At 41.4% G+C, this 17,184-nt stretch overlaps 1 protein-coding gene across 3 annotated transcripts in view; it reads left to right on the forward strand.

Annotated features, from left to right (window-relative positions):
* The first annotated feature begins 926 nt into the window (after nucleotides 1-926).
* The window catches only part of LOC139378485 (sodium-coupled neutral amino acid transporter 4-like), a 35,475-nt gene continuing 19,217 nt past the window's right edge, over nucleotides 927-17,184 (forward strand). The window contains exons 1-3 of one of the 3 annotated variants that reach the window (XM_071120688.1): nucleotides 927-1,058; nucleotides 16,205-16,429; nucleotides 16,844-16,940. In XM_071120688.1, the coding sequence (XP_070976789.1) occupies nucleotides 16,317-16,429; nucleotides 16,844-16,940 (210 nt within the window). In that variant the 5' untranslated portion in view covers nucleotides 927-1,058; nucleotides 16,205-16,316. Of the gene's footprint in view, nucleotides 1,059-12,130; nucleotides 12,636-16,204; nucleotides 16,430-16,843; nucleotides 16,941-17,184 lie in introns of those variants that run through there. The other 2 variants (XM_071120689.1, XM_071120687.1) reach the window with 2 other exon arrangements.

Consider the following 17,184-nt stretch of genomic DNA (forward strand, 5'->3'; position numbering starts at 1 on the left):
ACGATCCTACACCTGTAGTAGGTTGTTCGGCAATTTATGTAGCTAGAAAATATAAAAAGTTAGCAACATGCCTTTATGAGATCTTTGTGACTGTATATATTACACATATATTAAACCATTCATAAGCTGTTGTAAAGTGGAGCTAGCGTATTTATTTAATATTTTTTTGTATTTAACCTTTATTTTAACTAGGCAAGTCAGTTAAACACAAATTATTTTGCACAATTACGGCCTACCAAAATGCAAAAGGCCAACATAATTAAGCTACTTGTCCTATATCAACATTTTACCTGAAATGTTGGTGATTGGCTAGATTTTTATTTAATTAGTTTATTTTGGTGACTGGCTAGATGGCAATTGTTTTTAATGTATTATTACGATACCTGGGTTACGAAAATGTAATCTATTTTCAGGATAGCCTGCCCTACAGTGATAAACTGCAAAAAAACGTGTCATAATGAGTTCTAGGATTACGAAGACAAGACATCTTTAGAAAAACACTGTAGGTTGTTGCATATTCAATTATTTCATCTAAGTAATTACTTTTTTTAATCAGTTATCCAACTGAAATGAATTTGAAAGTGAACATGTTGAATGAAAATGCATCCACAATTGAAGGGTTTTGGAAACTTTATGAAGCGCGCGCAAACAATGGTAACGGTGCTCACTCCTTCTCCTTGAGTGCGTCTACTCTACAAACATAATGTGAAATGTCAACGAAGATAACACACCAACGTGAAGGCGCTCCAAAATCAATGTAGCTCTTCATATTGCCTACGTTTTACATATTTTAGTCGGCCACTGTCACTGTCCATCATACAACATACAACTTCCATGTTCTGCCATTGCCTATCGACGACTGCGAGATACAACAGCCAATTGGTTGCGTTCAGTCGGAGGGTGTCTTGGTAGTGAAACATGACGCTTGAAGAGTTGCCATCACATGGTGGAAATTTCCACTGTGTCCCTCGGTTGTTAAATGGGAAGGGTCTCCCTTACTGGTGTTCAATACGCTTACTTGTCCTCCACCTATGAAGTCCCGAACAATTAAAATTTAGGTAGGTAGGTCCCCATTTAAGCTTTTTTTCAAATGTTTAGCGTGTATATGTTCTCCCGTAGTTGTATAGGTATTGCATACTTGTTTGTCTACGTCGGTATTTTGAAACACTGTATCCCATTTGCAATTCGCACCGGAAAGCTAATGGTTAATGTTGGCATTATTGACAAAACATCAACAAGATAAATTAACCAAGGCTGAAAATTGCGGTTTAATCTTTCAGGTAATCTGTTTAGCCAATACATGTATCGTTTAAAGTAACTATGGGATACTTAAAACACGTTATGTATTATCCATGATATCTGATCAAATGTCATAGTCCCTGGAGTACATTTGCTGTGTTGGGTGTTGCCTGAACGTTAAAGAATAATGTTTTTCGCGCAAATAACATGTGTCGTGTAGCCTACATGAAGGGCAAATATTCTATGGTAGACCGTTAATTATTCTTAAAACGCCAGTAAGTGATATTACATGTGTAAGTCACTATTTTGATGTGTTTTGGAGAAGAAAGAATGCAGTTTCTTCCAATGTTTGGAACTGCCCCGCGTGTGTATTTCGCATACTACAAAGGAACGTGAAAATCACTATTTTTAACCATTCAATAACCTTCACAACGACACTGTCAGAGTTATAACGTTTACAAAGGTTTAATAGTTATTTTGAATAATAATTTCTGTAAGTGTGTTTTAATAGTTGTACAATTATAAATATAGTGGAAATATCTGAACATGTAGAAATAAATTAGAAATCGAGGTATGTTGGAGTGTGTGGTTTAGCCTACAGACTGATTCCGCCTTCTTTCGTTGATTTGGGAGGTGCGTATTTCAAAAAGATTCCTCAAGGGTTAAGTCATTTTAACCCTTAAGCTTTTTCTTTATCTTTGTCGTTGATGGGGATATGCTTTGAGAATATTCATATTTAATTTCACCTCTCTATTTGCTAGATATATTATAAAAGTACAAAGGGTTCTCAAATCCATGTAGTTTAAAAACACTCCTCTCTGTACCAGCATTGACGGAAGGTTGTACATTATCAGCCCAGTGAGCCTACCTTAACAGAGGCTCAGGCATGCCATATCTTAAATAGAAATAAAGTAAGTGATTCAGGGAAAGAGTTATATATATTGTCTGGTGAACTCCCACTGACACTGCATGCATTATTAGGAAACCTTTGCCACCAGTAACATATTTTTATAGTAGCCATGCAGACTACTGTGAGATGGGATTATTTTAAGTAATATTGGTTTTGAGTTGGGCAACCAAATTCAGGTGGCCTGACCTCAAGTTTGTCCCTAACTGGTAATGTTTCACACATATGTAGACAAATTCTGATGTTAACAAGTGCAGCACACGTATAGGCTAGCATTGGAGCATAGTTTCCCAGTTTGGTTAAATGTTTTTATGGCGTGAAGGTTCAGGAAGTGAGACGTGAAGTTAAAACAAAATGTCCAGCTTCCGAATGTATCACAGTGATAATACAGGTCTGTTATCTAGATCATGCCAAAAGGGTTCATAACAGTTCCTGTTGTTTTGAACTTTACAATGCAATTTTAGGTAGGTAATGCAGTTACTAAATTGTTGCTTGGTAAAATCCAACCCACATCTTGGGTTGCTGACTGTGTCCATAGACTATTTTCTAGGTATCCATTAAATAAGGTCCATTTGTAATATGGGTAAACTATCTCTATCTCTCTGAAGTCTCTCTTGACTCCTGTCAAAAGGACTATTAATAAAGTGTAAAAGTTTGTTGTGTTTTTTATTTATTTTCACAAATGGTAACAAATTATAGAGACAAAGGTTGGAAATTACTTGCAAAAGTGAGAAATGCTTTTCACATTTGATAAAGTCTTGATTTCACAGCTAATCTACTGATGTAGCCATTTGGTGACAGACAGAAGCCTAGGCTATTACAGAGAACCCTGTATAACTTTCATTGTTTACGGTCTAATAGAAAATGGGTCAATTCTATGTCAAAGACTTTCATGTCAGCAGTGTGCAGGTGTGTTCAAATGCAGGCCCTGGCACTTTTTCTCAGCACACACCTGTCAGTGGGGATATAGAAATGGGCATGCTCTTTTCATTGGTCAGTGTGAGGTGTGTGATGCAGTGGCTTGAGTGACAGAACAGATGTAGGTTAAAAGCCCAGAGCTGTTCATGTTCGAGCAATGACAGCTGATGCAATTGGGACTGTGTGGAACAGAGCAAATTTACCCTTAAGCCGGTCACAAAGTCGGGTTTGAGGTGTGTGGTGCATGGCAGCTACTATTAACACTAATCCACTATTATTCCGCAAAGGAATCAAAGGATTTCAGGGTGATTTTCTAAAACACTGTCACTATGTCCTATTGAAATCTGAGAAGGGAATACAATGTGAGGGCTGGCTATTTTTACCACTACTGTTGCATAATGCAACTAAATAGTTTGAACAATAAGAGTATGGAACTTAAATACGCCCTGCACTAGCTATGGTAAGAAATATTTCCTAGGCTAGCTTTATTTTTGTGAAATGGCTTTGAACCAGGTCTCTTAATAATTGATCTTATCTCTGAGACTAACCTGCATCGATAAATCACATTATGTAATACCACATCCTATTGCATAACCAGTTTGCTCATGGCCCCCTCAGGCAGGCTGACAGTCAAATCTCTATACCATCTATACATTTTATATGCAGTACATTAAGAGCAGGTAAGGTACATAATTAATGCAGACATAAAGCTGGCTCATATCTCACAGTTCTTACATGACGCAACTGTGTGGCTGATTTAGTAATGCAACCCAAGTCCTGTCATGTGCATTTAGCCAACCTTTTGCAAATCATTCCACAGAACTCAATTGGGAATGTGTTACCTTTTGGTAGCATCAAAATCATCAGTGATGTAGTGGAGGGTAAACACAATTTATCCACCTTTTTTTGCCCAGCAGTTTATCCACCTTTTTTGGAAAAATGCATTGAAAGAATAGGAAGCTTCACTTTTTCACCACGACTGGCAATCAACGTTTACCCACCTTTTTTCTTACCACTACATTATTGTATACAATATAGGCTAGCATTAGGGATGAATCACATCAAAGGCGAAAGGGTTAGGTGATAGTCAACAGAGGATCGTATGAGATCACATCATCTTATGTAAGACTTTGGTTTACTCGGGTAGAACAGCGATAAGACCACTAAATGAAAATTACGTAGCATCAAAACAGACATTTCCAATGTTACAAAATGTAAGTCACTCTGGACAATTACATAAATGTCTCTCCCAGCGTTATTCCACCACCTCTGTTTAGTTTGGCAAGTTCTCAAAATGGCATAAAGCAGTGAAAGGCAAACAGGTTTGCTGATAGTGCACCCCTTCCCTGGAGGAACCTGGCATATCTCTAAATGACCATACTGTCCCAGACTAGAGCTGGGCGCTGCCAACCACATGAGTCCGCTCAGGGTTTTAAGAGTTTGCCTGGTAGCCGGTCACACACAAACTCGCCAATGGGTTTGAAACAGAGAGACTCTACAAGTGATTACTTCCTGTAAATAACTAGCATGGAAGAATTTGCCACTCCAATTTATGCTGGATTGTGAGTTTGCCTTGCAGGTTTTACAGGAAGCAATCGCTCGATGAGTCTCGGTTTCAAATGTCTCAGTTGCCAGCACGTACCGGCTCGAAAATTGCGCAATTATCAGCAAGTGTCTAATGACATGCAGGGCCTCACCTGGCCCCGGGAGCACCCTCCCCTAGCAAATTCAAGGCCACTCAGATGTGGTTCTACGTCAAGCAGTGTAACTTCGTCATCAGCCAACAAACGCCATGGGCAGATCAATATGGACTGATAAGACAAGGGGGACCTGGGGAGCGTGTTCACAAACAAAGTTAGGACGGACCCTGTACAGTACCAGGAAGCAACAACGACTACAGCCTGAACCCCATCAAGGCCAACAAAATAGATCTTACTGCAGAGGTCCAGCTCAAACACGCAGGGACTATGCTTCGGTGATCCTCTTCACCACAAACCTGGTCACACATTGTTGTATTTGATTATACCTTATATGAGGCCCTGCTATTACTATTAGGCTCTTGTGCTGACCTGACCAATACATACAGTGCCTTGCGAAAGTATTCGGCCGCCTTGAACTTTGCAACCTTTTGCCACATTTCAGGCTTCAAACATAAAGATATAAAACTGTATTTTTTTGTGAAGAATCAACAACAAATGGGACACAATCATGAAGTGGAACGACATTTATTGGATATTTCAAACTTTTTTAACAAATCAAAAACTGAAAAATTGGGCGTGCAAAATTATTCAGCCCCTTTACTTTCAGTGCAGCAAACTCTCTCCAGAAGTTCAGTGAGGATCTCTGAATGATCCAATGTTGACCTAAATGACTAATGATGATAAATACAATCCACCTGTGTGTAATCAAGTGTCCGTATAAATGCACCTGCACTATGATAGTCTCAGAGGTCCGTTAAAAGCGCAGAGAGCATCATGAAGAACAAGGAACACACCAGGCAGGTCCGAGATACTGTTGTGAAGAAGTTTAAAGCCGGATTTGGATACAAAAAGATTTCCCAAGCTTTAAACATCCCAAGGAGCACTGTGCAAGCGATAATATTGAAATGGAAGGAGTATCAGACCACTGCAAATCTACCAAGACCTGGCCGTCCCTCTAAACTTTCAGCTCATACAAGGAGAAGACTGATCAGAGATGCAGCCAAGAGGCCCATGATCACTCTGGATGAACTGCAGAGATCTACAGCTGAGGTGGGAGACTCTGTCCATAGGACAACAATCAGTCGTATATTGCACAAATCTGGCCTTTATGGAAGAGTGGCAAGAAGAAAGCCATTTCTTAAAGATATCCATAAAAAGTGTTTAAAGTTTGCCACAAGCCACCTGGGAGACACACCAAACATGTGGAAGAAGGTGCTCTGGTCAGATGAAACCAAAATTGAACTTTTTGGCAACAATGCAAAACGTTATGTTTGGCGTAAAAGCAACACAGCTCATCACCCTGAACACACCATACCCACTGTCAAACATGGTGGTGGCAGCATCATGGTTTGGGCCTGCTTTTCTTCAGCAGGGACAGGGAAGATGGTTAAAATTGATGGGAAGATGGATGGAGCCAAATACAGGACCATTCTGGAAGAAAACCTGATGGAGTCTGCAAAAGACCTGAGACTGGGACGGAGATTTGTCTTCCAACAAGACAATGATCCAAAACATAAAGCAAAATCTACAATGGAATGGTTCAAAAATAAACATATCCAGGTGTTAGAATGGCCAAGTCAAAGTCCAGACCTGAATCCAATCGAGAATCTGTGGAAAGAACTGAAAACTGCTGTTCACAAATGCTCTCCATCCAACCTCACTGAGCTCGAGCTGTTTTGCAAGGAGGAATGGGAAAACAATTCAGTCTCTCGATGTGCAAAACTGATAGAGACATACCCCAAGCAACTTACAGCTGTAATCGCAGCAAAAGGTGGCGCTACAAAGTATTAACTTAAGGGGGCTGAATAATTTTGCACGGCAAATTTTTCAGTTTTTGATTTGTTAAAAAAGTTTGAAATATCCAATAAATGTCGTTCCACTTCATGATTGTGTCCCACTTGTTGTTGATTCTTCACAAAAAAATACAGTTTTATATCTTTATGTTTGAAGCCTGAAATGTGGCAAAAGGTCGCAAAGTTCAAGGGGGCCGAATACTTTCGCAAGGCACTGTATCACCATACCCTTCACAAGATCGTTATGAGTATGTACATTCGTTATTTTTTGACAAAAATATGTACAGCATGATAAATGCCAGTATTGATGCTAAGGCTTGAGCAAAGAAATATGTACAACAAGGTCACTGAGTCGTACGTTTGTACATAGTCACATGGTGACCATGTGTTTGATGTATTTGATACCATTCCACCTATTCCTTTCTGGCCATTACCATAAGCCCGTCCTCCCCATTTAAGGTGCCACCATCCTCATATGCTTAGTACAGTACATGCTTGTGACTGTAACTCATACAGTACCTTTGTTACATTGATGGCTAATATTTTCTTTGATGAATCCCAACTCCAATTCTGAAATACCTAATGGCTCAGATACACCGGTAGGATTGTCAAACATTTGCCTGCTGACAGTACTTAGCGCCTCTGAACAGAGTGTTGGCAGTCAATCTCTTCTGTGTTCAGACAGCAAAGACCTTGAAGTCATCAGCCACTCAGCCTTATTAAAATACACCCTACCAAAAGGTGGCAGTAGCGTTTTTTGCCAATACATGTCTGTGTGTTGCTTTGTCTCGTCAATGTTAGCTAGCTAGATGTGCTAATGTTGCTATTGTTGTAAAAAGCCCTTGTTGATACTAGCCAGATGGCCACAGCTAGATAACTAGCTAGCAAGATGACAAAACATTGTTTTATTTACTCTCCATAATCGCATACCGCCCATATACAGTTTTAGCTAGCTGGCTAATGTTAGCATGATTTGCTAGCTAGGGTTCTGATGTGCTAGCTAGGTAAGTAAAGATACTGCATTGACTCTCAACAGCTATCCCTTGTGATTTAATCATAATGTTTCTAGCTACAGTGGCTAGGTAGCATGCTTGGATAATGTTGTGTGTATTGTGCTGCACTTACCACCCTATTTGTTTTGTATGAAGTGTATGTGACTGCCTTGCTCACTTAGCAAGCCAACGTTAGCCAGCTAGCTAGCTAACTAATAAGCTAGTGCACATTTATCAAACCTACCAAAAAATCACAAAACTCCTTAGATAGACATAAAATATGTAAATACTTACTCTAGATTTTCTATTTTTTTTATGCCGCTTTATTGTATTAGGTAGAACAGTTCTGATTAAAAGGATGGATTAGCTCTCTTTTTTTCCTTCTTATTGTCACTCCTGTCGGCTCCACCACGAGGTTTGTGCTCTTTGATTGGCTCAAAGTCAAGTTGTTGGCCACCGCCGGCCATTGTGATTCTACAAGTACACAGAAAGTACGTCTTTTGTTCTAGCAAGAGAAGGATCGGCCTCCTACTGTGATAAGTACCCAATCGGCAGTCAGATTCTCGTGTGTTTCATACTTAGCAGTTTTCACTGAGAGATTGAATTTGAACAATATTAATACTTTCACATGGGATGCCAAGATCTTTTAGACTAAACCAGATGTTCTCTTGAACAGTTCTCTTGAACACTTCAACTGTAATGGTTTGATGGATTCAGGTGTAAGTGTTGCATGAAGTGGTAAAAGCATGGCAGTCATGTCACAGCTAGTGTAGAGATGTGAGGTTCTGAGGAATGGCTTATATTTAGCTCTGTTGCTATGTGGACTTTGGCCTGATGGGAGTCTCTCAGGCTCTATCAGATCATTTCTCCCTTACTCCAGTCTAGCTATGCTCTCAGTCAAATCCCACAGATGAATCCAACCCTGTGTTCTCAAGGTGAACCTGTGTTCTTGAGGCCATCTTGCTCTCTCAATGCTAACTTGTGTTCTTTTGGCTAACTTGTGCTCTCAATGCTAATTTGGTTCTTAAAGATACCTTTTGTGCTCAAGAGTCACCTGTGTCGTCCAGGCTAACTTGCATGGCTATTTTTATGCTCAGGTTCAACTTGCATAATGCTTGCGTTGTAGGTTAGCTACTACTCTACACCCTTAGAAAAAAATCGTTATTCGGCTGTCTCCATAGGATAACCCTTTTTGGTTCCATGTAGAACCCTCTGTGGAAAGGGTTCTACCTGGAACCAAAAATTGTTTTCCAAAGGGTTCTCCTATGTGGACAGCCGAAAAAACAGTTTTAGCTTCTAGTGTAGAAGCAAAACCTCAGCACTGTTGGCTAACGTGGAAATCAAGGCTAACAAATGCACTATTTGGCTGTATTCAATCTGTATGGAGATCCTCATGGAAATATTTGCATGTTTTGGCGCTTACCCTCAACCCACATGCTCAGTTCCATAGACGCCAGCTCACATGCTCTGACCTGTGGGAATGCTAGCGAACACACCTACTTGTTAGATGATATTGGCAAAGGCCTAACCAAACACCTTGCAAGTTTTTGGATGGAGAGAGAGCTGAGAATATAGAATATTACCACTTGGTATTTACTGATACCGGACAGGTGAATAGCAGAAGTGTTATGAAGCAACCTTTCCTATGTCAATAGCTAAATGCTGCATTTGCAAATTTGAGTTCCTGGCATTCAGAAACCATTCTCGCGAGTTGAATGGGGAGAAGCGACACCTAATTTCAACATTGAGTTTAAAACTGATCAGTGGCCGACATTCAAAGCTTTACTAGTTGTACAGATGGATACAAGGACTCACACAGCCAATAATAGTAACTAGCTAGTGTAGATAAGCAGTGGATCGAGCGCATCTCAAAGTAGGATACACGAGTCGACCCCATCTTGAACTGGGCTCCCATAACACCCAGGCATTTATGGTGGAGCTGAAATTGTGGCAGGGAGCCTCGGAGAGTGGACATGTGGAATGTGTCACGTCTCTGAGAGAGAAAGAGATGTACATGCCACTCATAATTAACTTGCATGTGCAGACAACATCTAAATAGTGGATTTGTGGGTATCAACTTGACTGACAGGGTGGTTAGGACACTTTTATTAGGTAATGATAATAGTAATTACTAAACATTGTATGGATATCAATGTAATCCCTGGCCGAGTCATACAGTAAAAATGGGAACCGATGTGTCTCTGCTTGGCGCTGCTTCATAGATAGGATACTCTTGACTTTCTCCTAAACTACCTGACGTGGTCATGTTGTACCCAGACTGTTTGTATTGACCCCTCCTTTTTTTTTACGCTACTCGCTGCTTATTTTCAATGCATAGTCACTTTACCCCTACCTACATGTGCATATTACCTTAATTACCTTGACTAACCTCTTGCCCCCCACATTGACTTGGTACCAGTACCCCCTGTATGTAGCCTTGTTATTGTTTTTGTTTTTATTGTTTAAAAAAAAAAGTTTGTTTATTTAGTAAATCTTTTCTTAACTCCTATTTTTCTTAAAACTGCATTGTTGGTTAAGGGCTTGTAAGTAAGCATTTCACAGTAAGGTCTACACCTGTTGTATTCGTAGCTAGGGTGTGGAAGGGCTGGTGTATCTCTTGCACTGTATTCATTCATTCCTTATTGACCTTTCAGCATTTGAGGGATTACCAGAAGGAGTGTTATATCCTCTTTGCTTTTGAATGCCAGTGTTACGCACCTGATAGTGCACAGGCTAATGGCTTCTAATGGTTCACCAGACGTAAGCATAGAGTTACATAGCTAAGCTCAAAATGTGTTGAGAAACACATTCTAAACTGTTATGATGTTAGGGCCCAGACATTCTTCCAGCAATGTTGATGTTGGACAGAAAGAGATGTTGGTTTATTTGACGCAACAAAAGCGTGACTTTCCATTACCGTCCTGGTGATATGTCATCTGGCCAATCATTCACCGCCTACCGGAGATATTTGCAGCAAGTCACATGGCGTCTGAGGTACCAACTTATTTTGGTTGCTTTAAAATTCCTGCTTTTTATAATTGGCTAGAGAGCTGTGGAGGCTGCTGGAATGAGGCTAGCTGGACGACTGCGCTGGTAAGAGTCTGGTGACTGGTGTGCTGTGCACAGTTTGTGGGTGTGCATGCGTCTTTCTTGGGACAAGACCCTGTATTCACCCTATTAGAAATGCCTGTATTATTGTGGTGACATGGTGTTTCAGCTGTTCCAGTTACCTGCTGGTGCCAGTGGACTGGTTTGGTGTTTTTGTTTTGGAAGATAAGAGAGGTCAGGGGGCCCCTTGACCTGTAATTGACATCTCCTGTTTACCAGCTGCTGTTGACCCAACCTGTGGGTCTCCTGCTGCAGAAATAACCCCACTATAGGGCATCTACTGGTCAGATCCTACTCTGCCCACGTCTCTAATCTTGTAACTAATTACAAATATTACATGTGAATATACGACATGCTATTTAGGTTATTCTGGGGAGATTTTAGATCTGTATGTGTGAGTGATGTTATGTGACTGTACTGCTCTGTTTCTGCAGATGTCTTGTGTGAACCAGACAATACTCTCTGCTGTAACAGGTGTGGACCAGACAATACTCTCTGCTGTAACAGGTGTAGACCAGACAATACTCTCTGCTGTAACGGGCGTAGACCAGACAATACTCTCTGCTGTAACAGGTGTAGACCAGACAATACTCTCTCCTGTAACAGGTGCAGACCAGACAATACTCTCTGCTGTAACAGGTGTGGACCAGACAATACTCTCTGCTGTAACGGGTGTGGATCAGACAATAATCTCTGCTGTAACGGGTGTGGACCAGACAATACTCTCTGCTGTAACAGGCGTGGACCAGACAGTACTCTCTGCTGTAACAGGCGTGGACCAGACAGTACTCTCTGCTGTAACAGGTGTGGACCAGACAATACTCTCTGCTGTAACAGGTGTGGATCAGACAATAATCTCTGCTGTAACGGGTGTGGACCAGACAATACTCTCTGCTGTAACGGGTGCAGACCAGACAATACTCTCTGCTGTAACGGGCGTAGACCAGACAATACTCTCTGCTGTAACAGGTGTGGATCAGACAATAATCTCTGCTGTAACGGGTGTGGACCAGACAATACTCTCTGCTGTAACAGGTGTGGACCAGACAATACTCTGCTATATCAGGGGTGGACCAGACAATACTCTCTGCTGTAACAGGTGTGGACCAGACAATACTCTCTGCTGTAACAGGTGTGGACCAGACAATACTCTCTGCTGTAACGGGTGTGGACCAGACAATACTTTCAGTAATATTTATTTTATTTCAGAAAATGTGGAGGTTGGTTGTGGACTCAAAAGAAGCATTTCATGTGTCTGATTTGAAGTTTCTCTGTGTATAATGTGTGTGTGTGAGAGGGGGTTACAAAGTTGGACTGTTAAGACCCTATCCTTCAGCGGAGTGAGACCTTACACTCAGCGGCACACTCAGCTGCGGTCCCTGATTGGCGGGCAGTGTCACAGCCTCCCCGGTGGATTCCAGTTGTCACTGGCAGGCTCTGAACGCTTAACGGTACGCTGAGTCAACCCATGGTAGTAGGGGTAGTGGGAAGGGAGGGGTGTGTGGTTGAGGGCAGGACAGGGTAGGACAGTGACCGCAGCATGAGGATGGTACCGTTTGCACCCAGGGATGACCACCTGGGGGTGTGTGCTCGGCGGGCCAACACAGAACAAACAGCAGTTGCTGCAACAACGCTCACTGTGCAATCTTGGCTGAGCTTTCAGGATGTCTGTGTACTGTCCCCCTCTCTCTAACCCCTCCCTTTCTTCTTCTTCTCCTGATTCAGTCTCTCTCTCTGCCTTTCTCTCTCTTGCCCTTTTTCATTGACGTGGGGGGGGGGGGCGTGGTTGGCTTCAGGCTCCTGATGTGATTGGCCAGGGTGGGTCCTTCCCCTGCTCTTTAAAAGCCTTCCTCTCACCTGGGTTACAAAAAAGCAGCAGCTCTTGCCTCTCCTGGCTGCTCACTAGCACTGTCCTCATTCTCCCCACAAACAAAAACAAAACAACACTTTGGAACCTGTCTCTGTCATCTCTGAATGAGTGAGTATGTCTCCTTTTCCACATGATTTATCTGCTTCTCATGTCAGGGAACTTTAGTTACCTTGCTCTAAGTTTGTGATTCAAATAGCCACTAAATTGAAACTGCTGAGAAAATAAAATCTTGTATTGAAAAGTGGAGAATTTTCCACTGTTTTCTTGAGAAACTGTAGATGCACCTAGCTGAATTAGTTTGTTTTGTGCTTTTGAGATTGTGGGAGGTATTTCATTGGTTGAAGTATTCAGTTGGTTTCCTTTGAGCATTTGTTTGTGGGTTTATTAGATGTTTTGTTGCGTTATTGAGAAAACCAAGCCACTGCTGATGTGGGTCTTGCATAACTTGAGTGGTAGTTTGAGTTAGACAGAGCTAATCTTTGAGCTAATGATGTGTTGTGTACCTCCAGTAAGAATGGGATCCTCTGGTACTGTACTTTTATTGTGTCCTTAAACTTGGAGTTGAGTGTCATGTAAGTTGCACAGACTCCTTTTCTGCTACTTCTGGATATATAAAACTAATGAAGTTCATGTTTTTCCCATTCAGTTGATTGATGTCACGCTGTTGGCAAATTGGATTAGAAGAATCTCAAGTTTTGATCAGTGTTTGTTGTGTCACAGAGCTGACTTTTCTATTAAAAGTGTTGTAGCCTTGTAGTGTGCTTGCATACAACATTAGATTTAGGCGTTAGTCATTTTCAAGAAGGTTCTTTATTTGCACAATGTACAAGGCTTGGTATCAAATATTGTGTTTGATAATGCAATAAACGATTTGGCATACAGATGCCGTATCTTAATTTGATCATCCTGTTGTTGCAGGAATCTTCCTTAACAGCAGGACATGCAATCTTGTAGTGTATGTGAGGTTTTGAAAAGGCTTCTAAAGTTTGTGATTTTCACTTTAAAATGTCCGACTTAACTTGCCCTAACGAAAAATGTATCAACTCTTACACAAAATGTCCATTAATTATAATCCACGTAATAATTCACATTCCCTGTTGCTGCAGGATTATTTTCCTGCTGTAACAAAAACTAGGCTCAAATTAAAATCCTACATCTCTACTTGCATGCATTTATCACATTGGTTTATCAAACAGCAAATGCACACACATACACATTGACAAACACACTGTGACAACTTTAAATCACATTCACTCAGTTGTTGTTATTCAATATAAAACGCGTTTCAAACAATCATATGCAAAAGTAGTAGTGGTTTTAACTACAGTGGGTAAAGCAAACATTTCAGATGTGCATGAAAGGCAAAGGTTCAAGGATTTTGCTGGGGCTGGGTCTGTGGCTATAGGTAGCTTAGTCATAGCATAACACAAGGTATATGCACGGGGAACAGTGGAGTGCTTAGTTGCATGGATGGAGGGGTGAAGTCTGGTTGTGCAGGTTTCTTCTTATTTGCTCGAGGGTAGCACACTGGGGAGGTGTACAGTTGGGACAATGATTGATTGATTGTATTTTTATGCAATGCACACTTTTGATCAAAGATACAAATATCTACCAATACGAAGATATAGGCCTACCAGTCAATCTGTCTATCTAGAAGAGACAGGAAATGTACTAGGACACACAGCAGTTCCAGGGACGCAGCTGGTCCAGGCACAGCAGGAACTAGAATGCGATCAAACCAGAACTGTGTAGAGTAGACAAGCCAGGCAAAACTAAGTATGTAGAAAAATGCTTCGCAAACAGCTAATGATTTGCTTGGCTATGCGTTTCCATACAGGGTAGGTGACAGCAGTCACAACAAAAGAGGTGTGTGTGGTAAGATACAGGTTCAATCTGTTTATGACTTCTCCACAGCATGTAGTTAAAGGGAAACATGGAACTCCTTACAGGACCTGTTTCAGTCCTGAAGGCCATGGATCTCTGTCCTGACTGGGTACAACATGGAGGACCTACTGTGCCCAGGCTCACTTACGTAATGGCTTATTGACTGTAAACGTGGCGCGCTTTGACGATCATGTGAGGATGATGGATTTTATACTTGGCCCAGTTTCATCAACGCCTTTCAATGGCTGGGACAAGAGTTGAAATAGCCAGAGTTGAAATAGCATGTGACTGAAATGTATTTTCTAGCACTAAAACTTCCTTTCGAAGAGTTTTTACAATGCTTGTAAAAAACAAGGATGGGCAGCACTGAAATGTTAATTCATGGACTTGGATTGGTGGATGAGGTTATGTTCCAGAGCTGTTTGTTTATGGCTTTGTCACAGCGTTGGACATCCATGTGTGTTACTAAGGTTTAGATGTGTTTCACCGTTGTGTTTTTCCTGGGGTGTTGGTCGGTAGGACAGGGGAGGGAGCAGGGTGCCACTTTTGGGAACCTGGCTGCTCGTCTGTTTTTACCCATTCCTATCAAAGAAGCCTTTGTATGGGAAGAACAGCACTGTGGGTAATTGGCTGTTAAAATCATTTAGCAGAACTCTGTGTGCGCTGCCCAGTGCCTCATCTTGTTGTTACGTAATAGCAGCAATCAAATGTTCAATAGAATGGAAATATGAACACATGCCTCCTGCTGGCCCACTACTTCAGTGCACTCGGTGCGTTCAATTGAATTGGGTTTACCGTGGACAGCAATACAGACAGGCCTTTGTAGCTTGCTCTCCCATAGGTTAGGAACATTTGGTCGGAAACTTGCCTGCCTCATTAGCCGACCTCTTTGACCTGAATTTAGGGTTCAGGCGTGTTTTTGACATAATGTTGAGACTTGCTTTAAGGTTATAGTATCATAAAGGAAACTGCACAGCAGCAATAGAACATGGACTTGTGTCTGAAAGGGTTACTTAAAGGTTCTTTTAGGGAAAATAATGTGTGCTAATCTCTAAAAATAGATATGTAAAATTGAGGTCACAATTGATATGGGATTTTACAGTCTGTCAAGCAAAAAATACTACAATTACTTATCTACGTCGACTACAAAATCCGTTTGAACTTAATACAGTTAGAGGCCATTTTGTTAACTCTCAGTGTATAGCAGAGTACAAAAGGTATCCAAAACCAGTCAGCACGGAACGTCAAGATTCCAATGCGTGACAGGAACAGTGATATTGAAAGACGCCATAGTTAAAGCACACTGAAGTGCGTGAGCTACCAACATGTATCGAATGGGGAGATCAAATGCTGCTGCGGGTTCAGGGGAATGCGACACAGAAGGGTGTGTGTAGAATGACACCTTTTCTTCCCCTTGAATTGTTTTGTCAAGGCCCTAGAGTTCTGGCCAGTCAGATAAGACTCATTGAATGTATCGTCATAACATTAACAGTAACTAGCTCATTGTTGACAGATTACACAGTCAAATCAGATAACTTGTGGCCATGACCTACTTGACTGGACATGTACATCTTTGTATCTTATTAGGGATATTGTCACTTTATAGAGGGCTAGTTCAATGTGTAATTACAAAGAAATGATGGCTAGTTGAGGCCCAGAACGTTTAGTCAACGTTTAGACAACATTGAATGATTGGTTGTATGTTTGCTGGTTATAAGGGCTTCCCGCCACATCAGCAGCTCTCTGAATAATCTTAGAACTTCTACTATTTGTCTCTTTGCCGTTTTCTACAGGTATTTGCCCTATAGTGTAAGGCTGAGCTAAAGCACGCCAACCTACCGAGTACAACTGCTCTGCTTTGGACCGTGACCCCTTCCCCAGCCCCGCACCACTATAGCCGTAACCATGGACCGCATGGAGCTGAAGAAAGTCTGCACGGAGGCAGACGATGACAGCACAGACAGTTTGGACGACCGCTTCACAGAGCCCATCGACTCAGAGAAGGCCACTATCAACAGGTGTGGTTCAATACTGTATCAATTATTTTATCTGAGACTTTCTACAGAAAGAAACTGGAAATTATGTGCATTGCCTTAGTTGTGGCAACAAGAATGTGTTCTTTGCCAAACTGTACAGAAATTGTTCTTTACCATACATTTCTTGTCTCCTACCTATCATTGTCTAATGTACACAATGCTATTCAATACACTGGTTAGGAGAATCTCTCGGCTCATAGCTTCACTGTTAACCGCCAACAGATTAGCTACACTGTAATCTCATTTCATCCATCAACCAAAAAAAATAAAAGAAATAGAAGCTGGAACTAGCCTAACTGACCCTGTGACCTCTCATAGTCCTAACACGGCTGTCATAAACTAGTCATAAAGAAGTATTTTAAACTAGAGATTGATTCAATGATTGTACATCTGCAGTCACTTCCTGGATGAGGATGGAGATGCAGAGAGCCACAAGTTTCTCACTAATGGGATTATGAAGAAGAAGAAGTACGAGGAGTATCAAGAAGAATACGTAAGAAGACTGATGATGAACTATCGATGACAACACATGCATGTTTGCTCTTGCTCATGGACACTATCTCTTAACAACAACCTTGACCATTTCCTCAAAAGCTGTCTGCTTTTATTCAAACCTTCATTCCGAGGAACCCTTTCGTAGGAACTGGTAGTTACGTGTCTGTGACGGGTGGTGCATGCACGTGTGTGTGTGTGTGCGCGTGAGAAATGTTCTTGTTTACGATCAGTTGAAGTCATGG

This window comes from Oncorhynchus clarkii, chromosome 21, assembly GCF_045791955.1.
Source record: "Oncorhynchus clarkii lewisi isolate Uvic-CL-2024 chromosome 21, UVic_Ocla_1.0, whole genome shotgun sequence".
Taxonomy (NCBI): domain Eukaryota; kingdom Metazoa; phylum Chordata; class Actinopteri; order Salmoniformes; family Salmonidae; genus Oncorhynchus; species Oncorhynchus clarkii.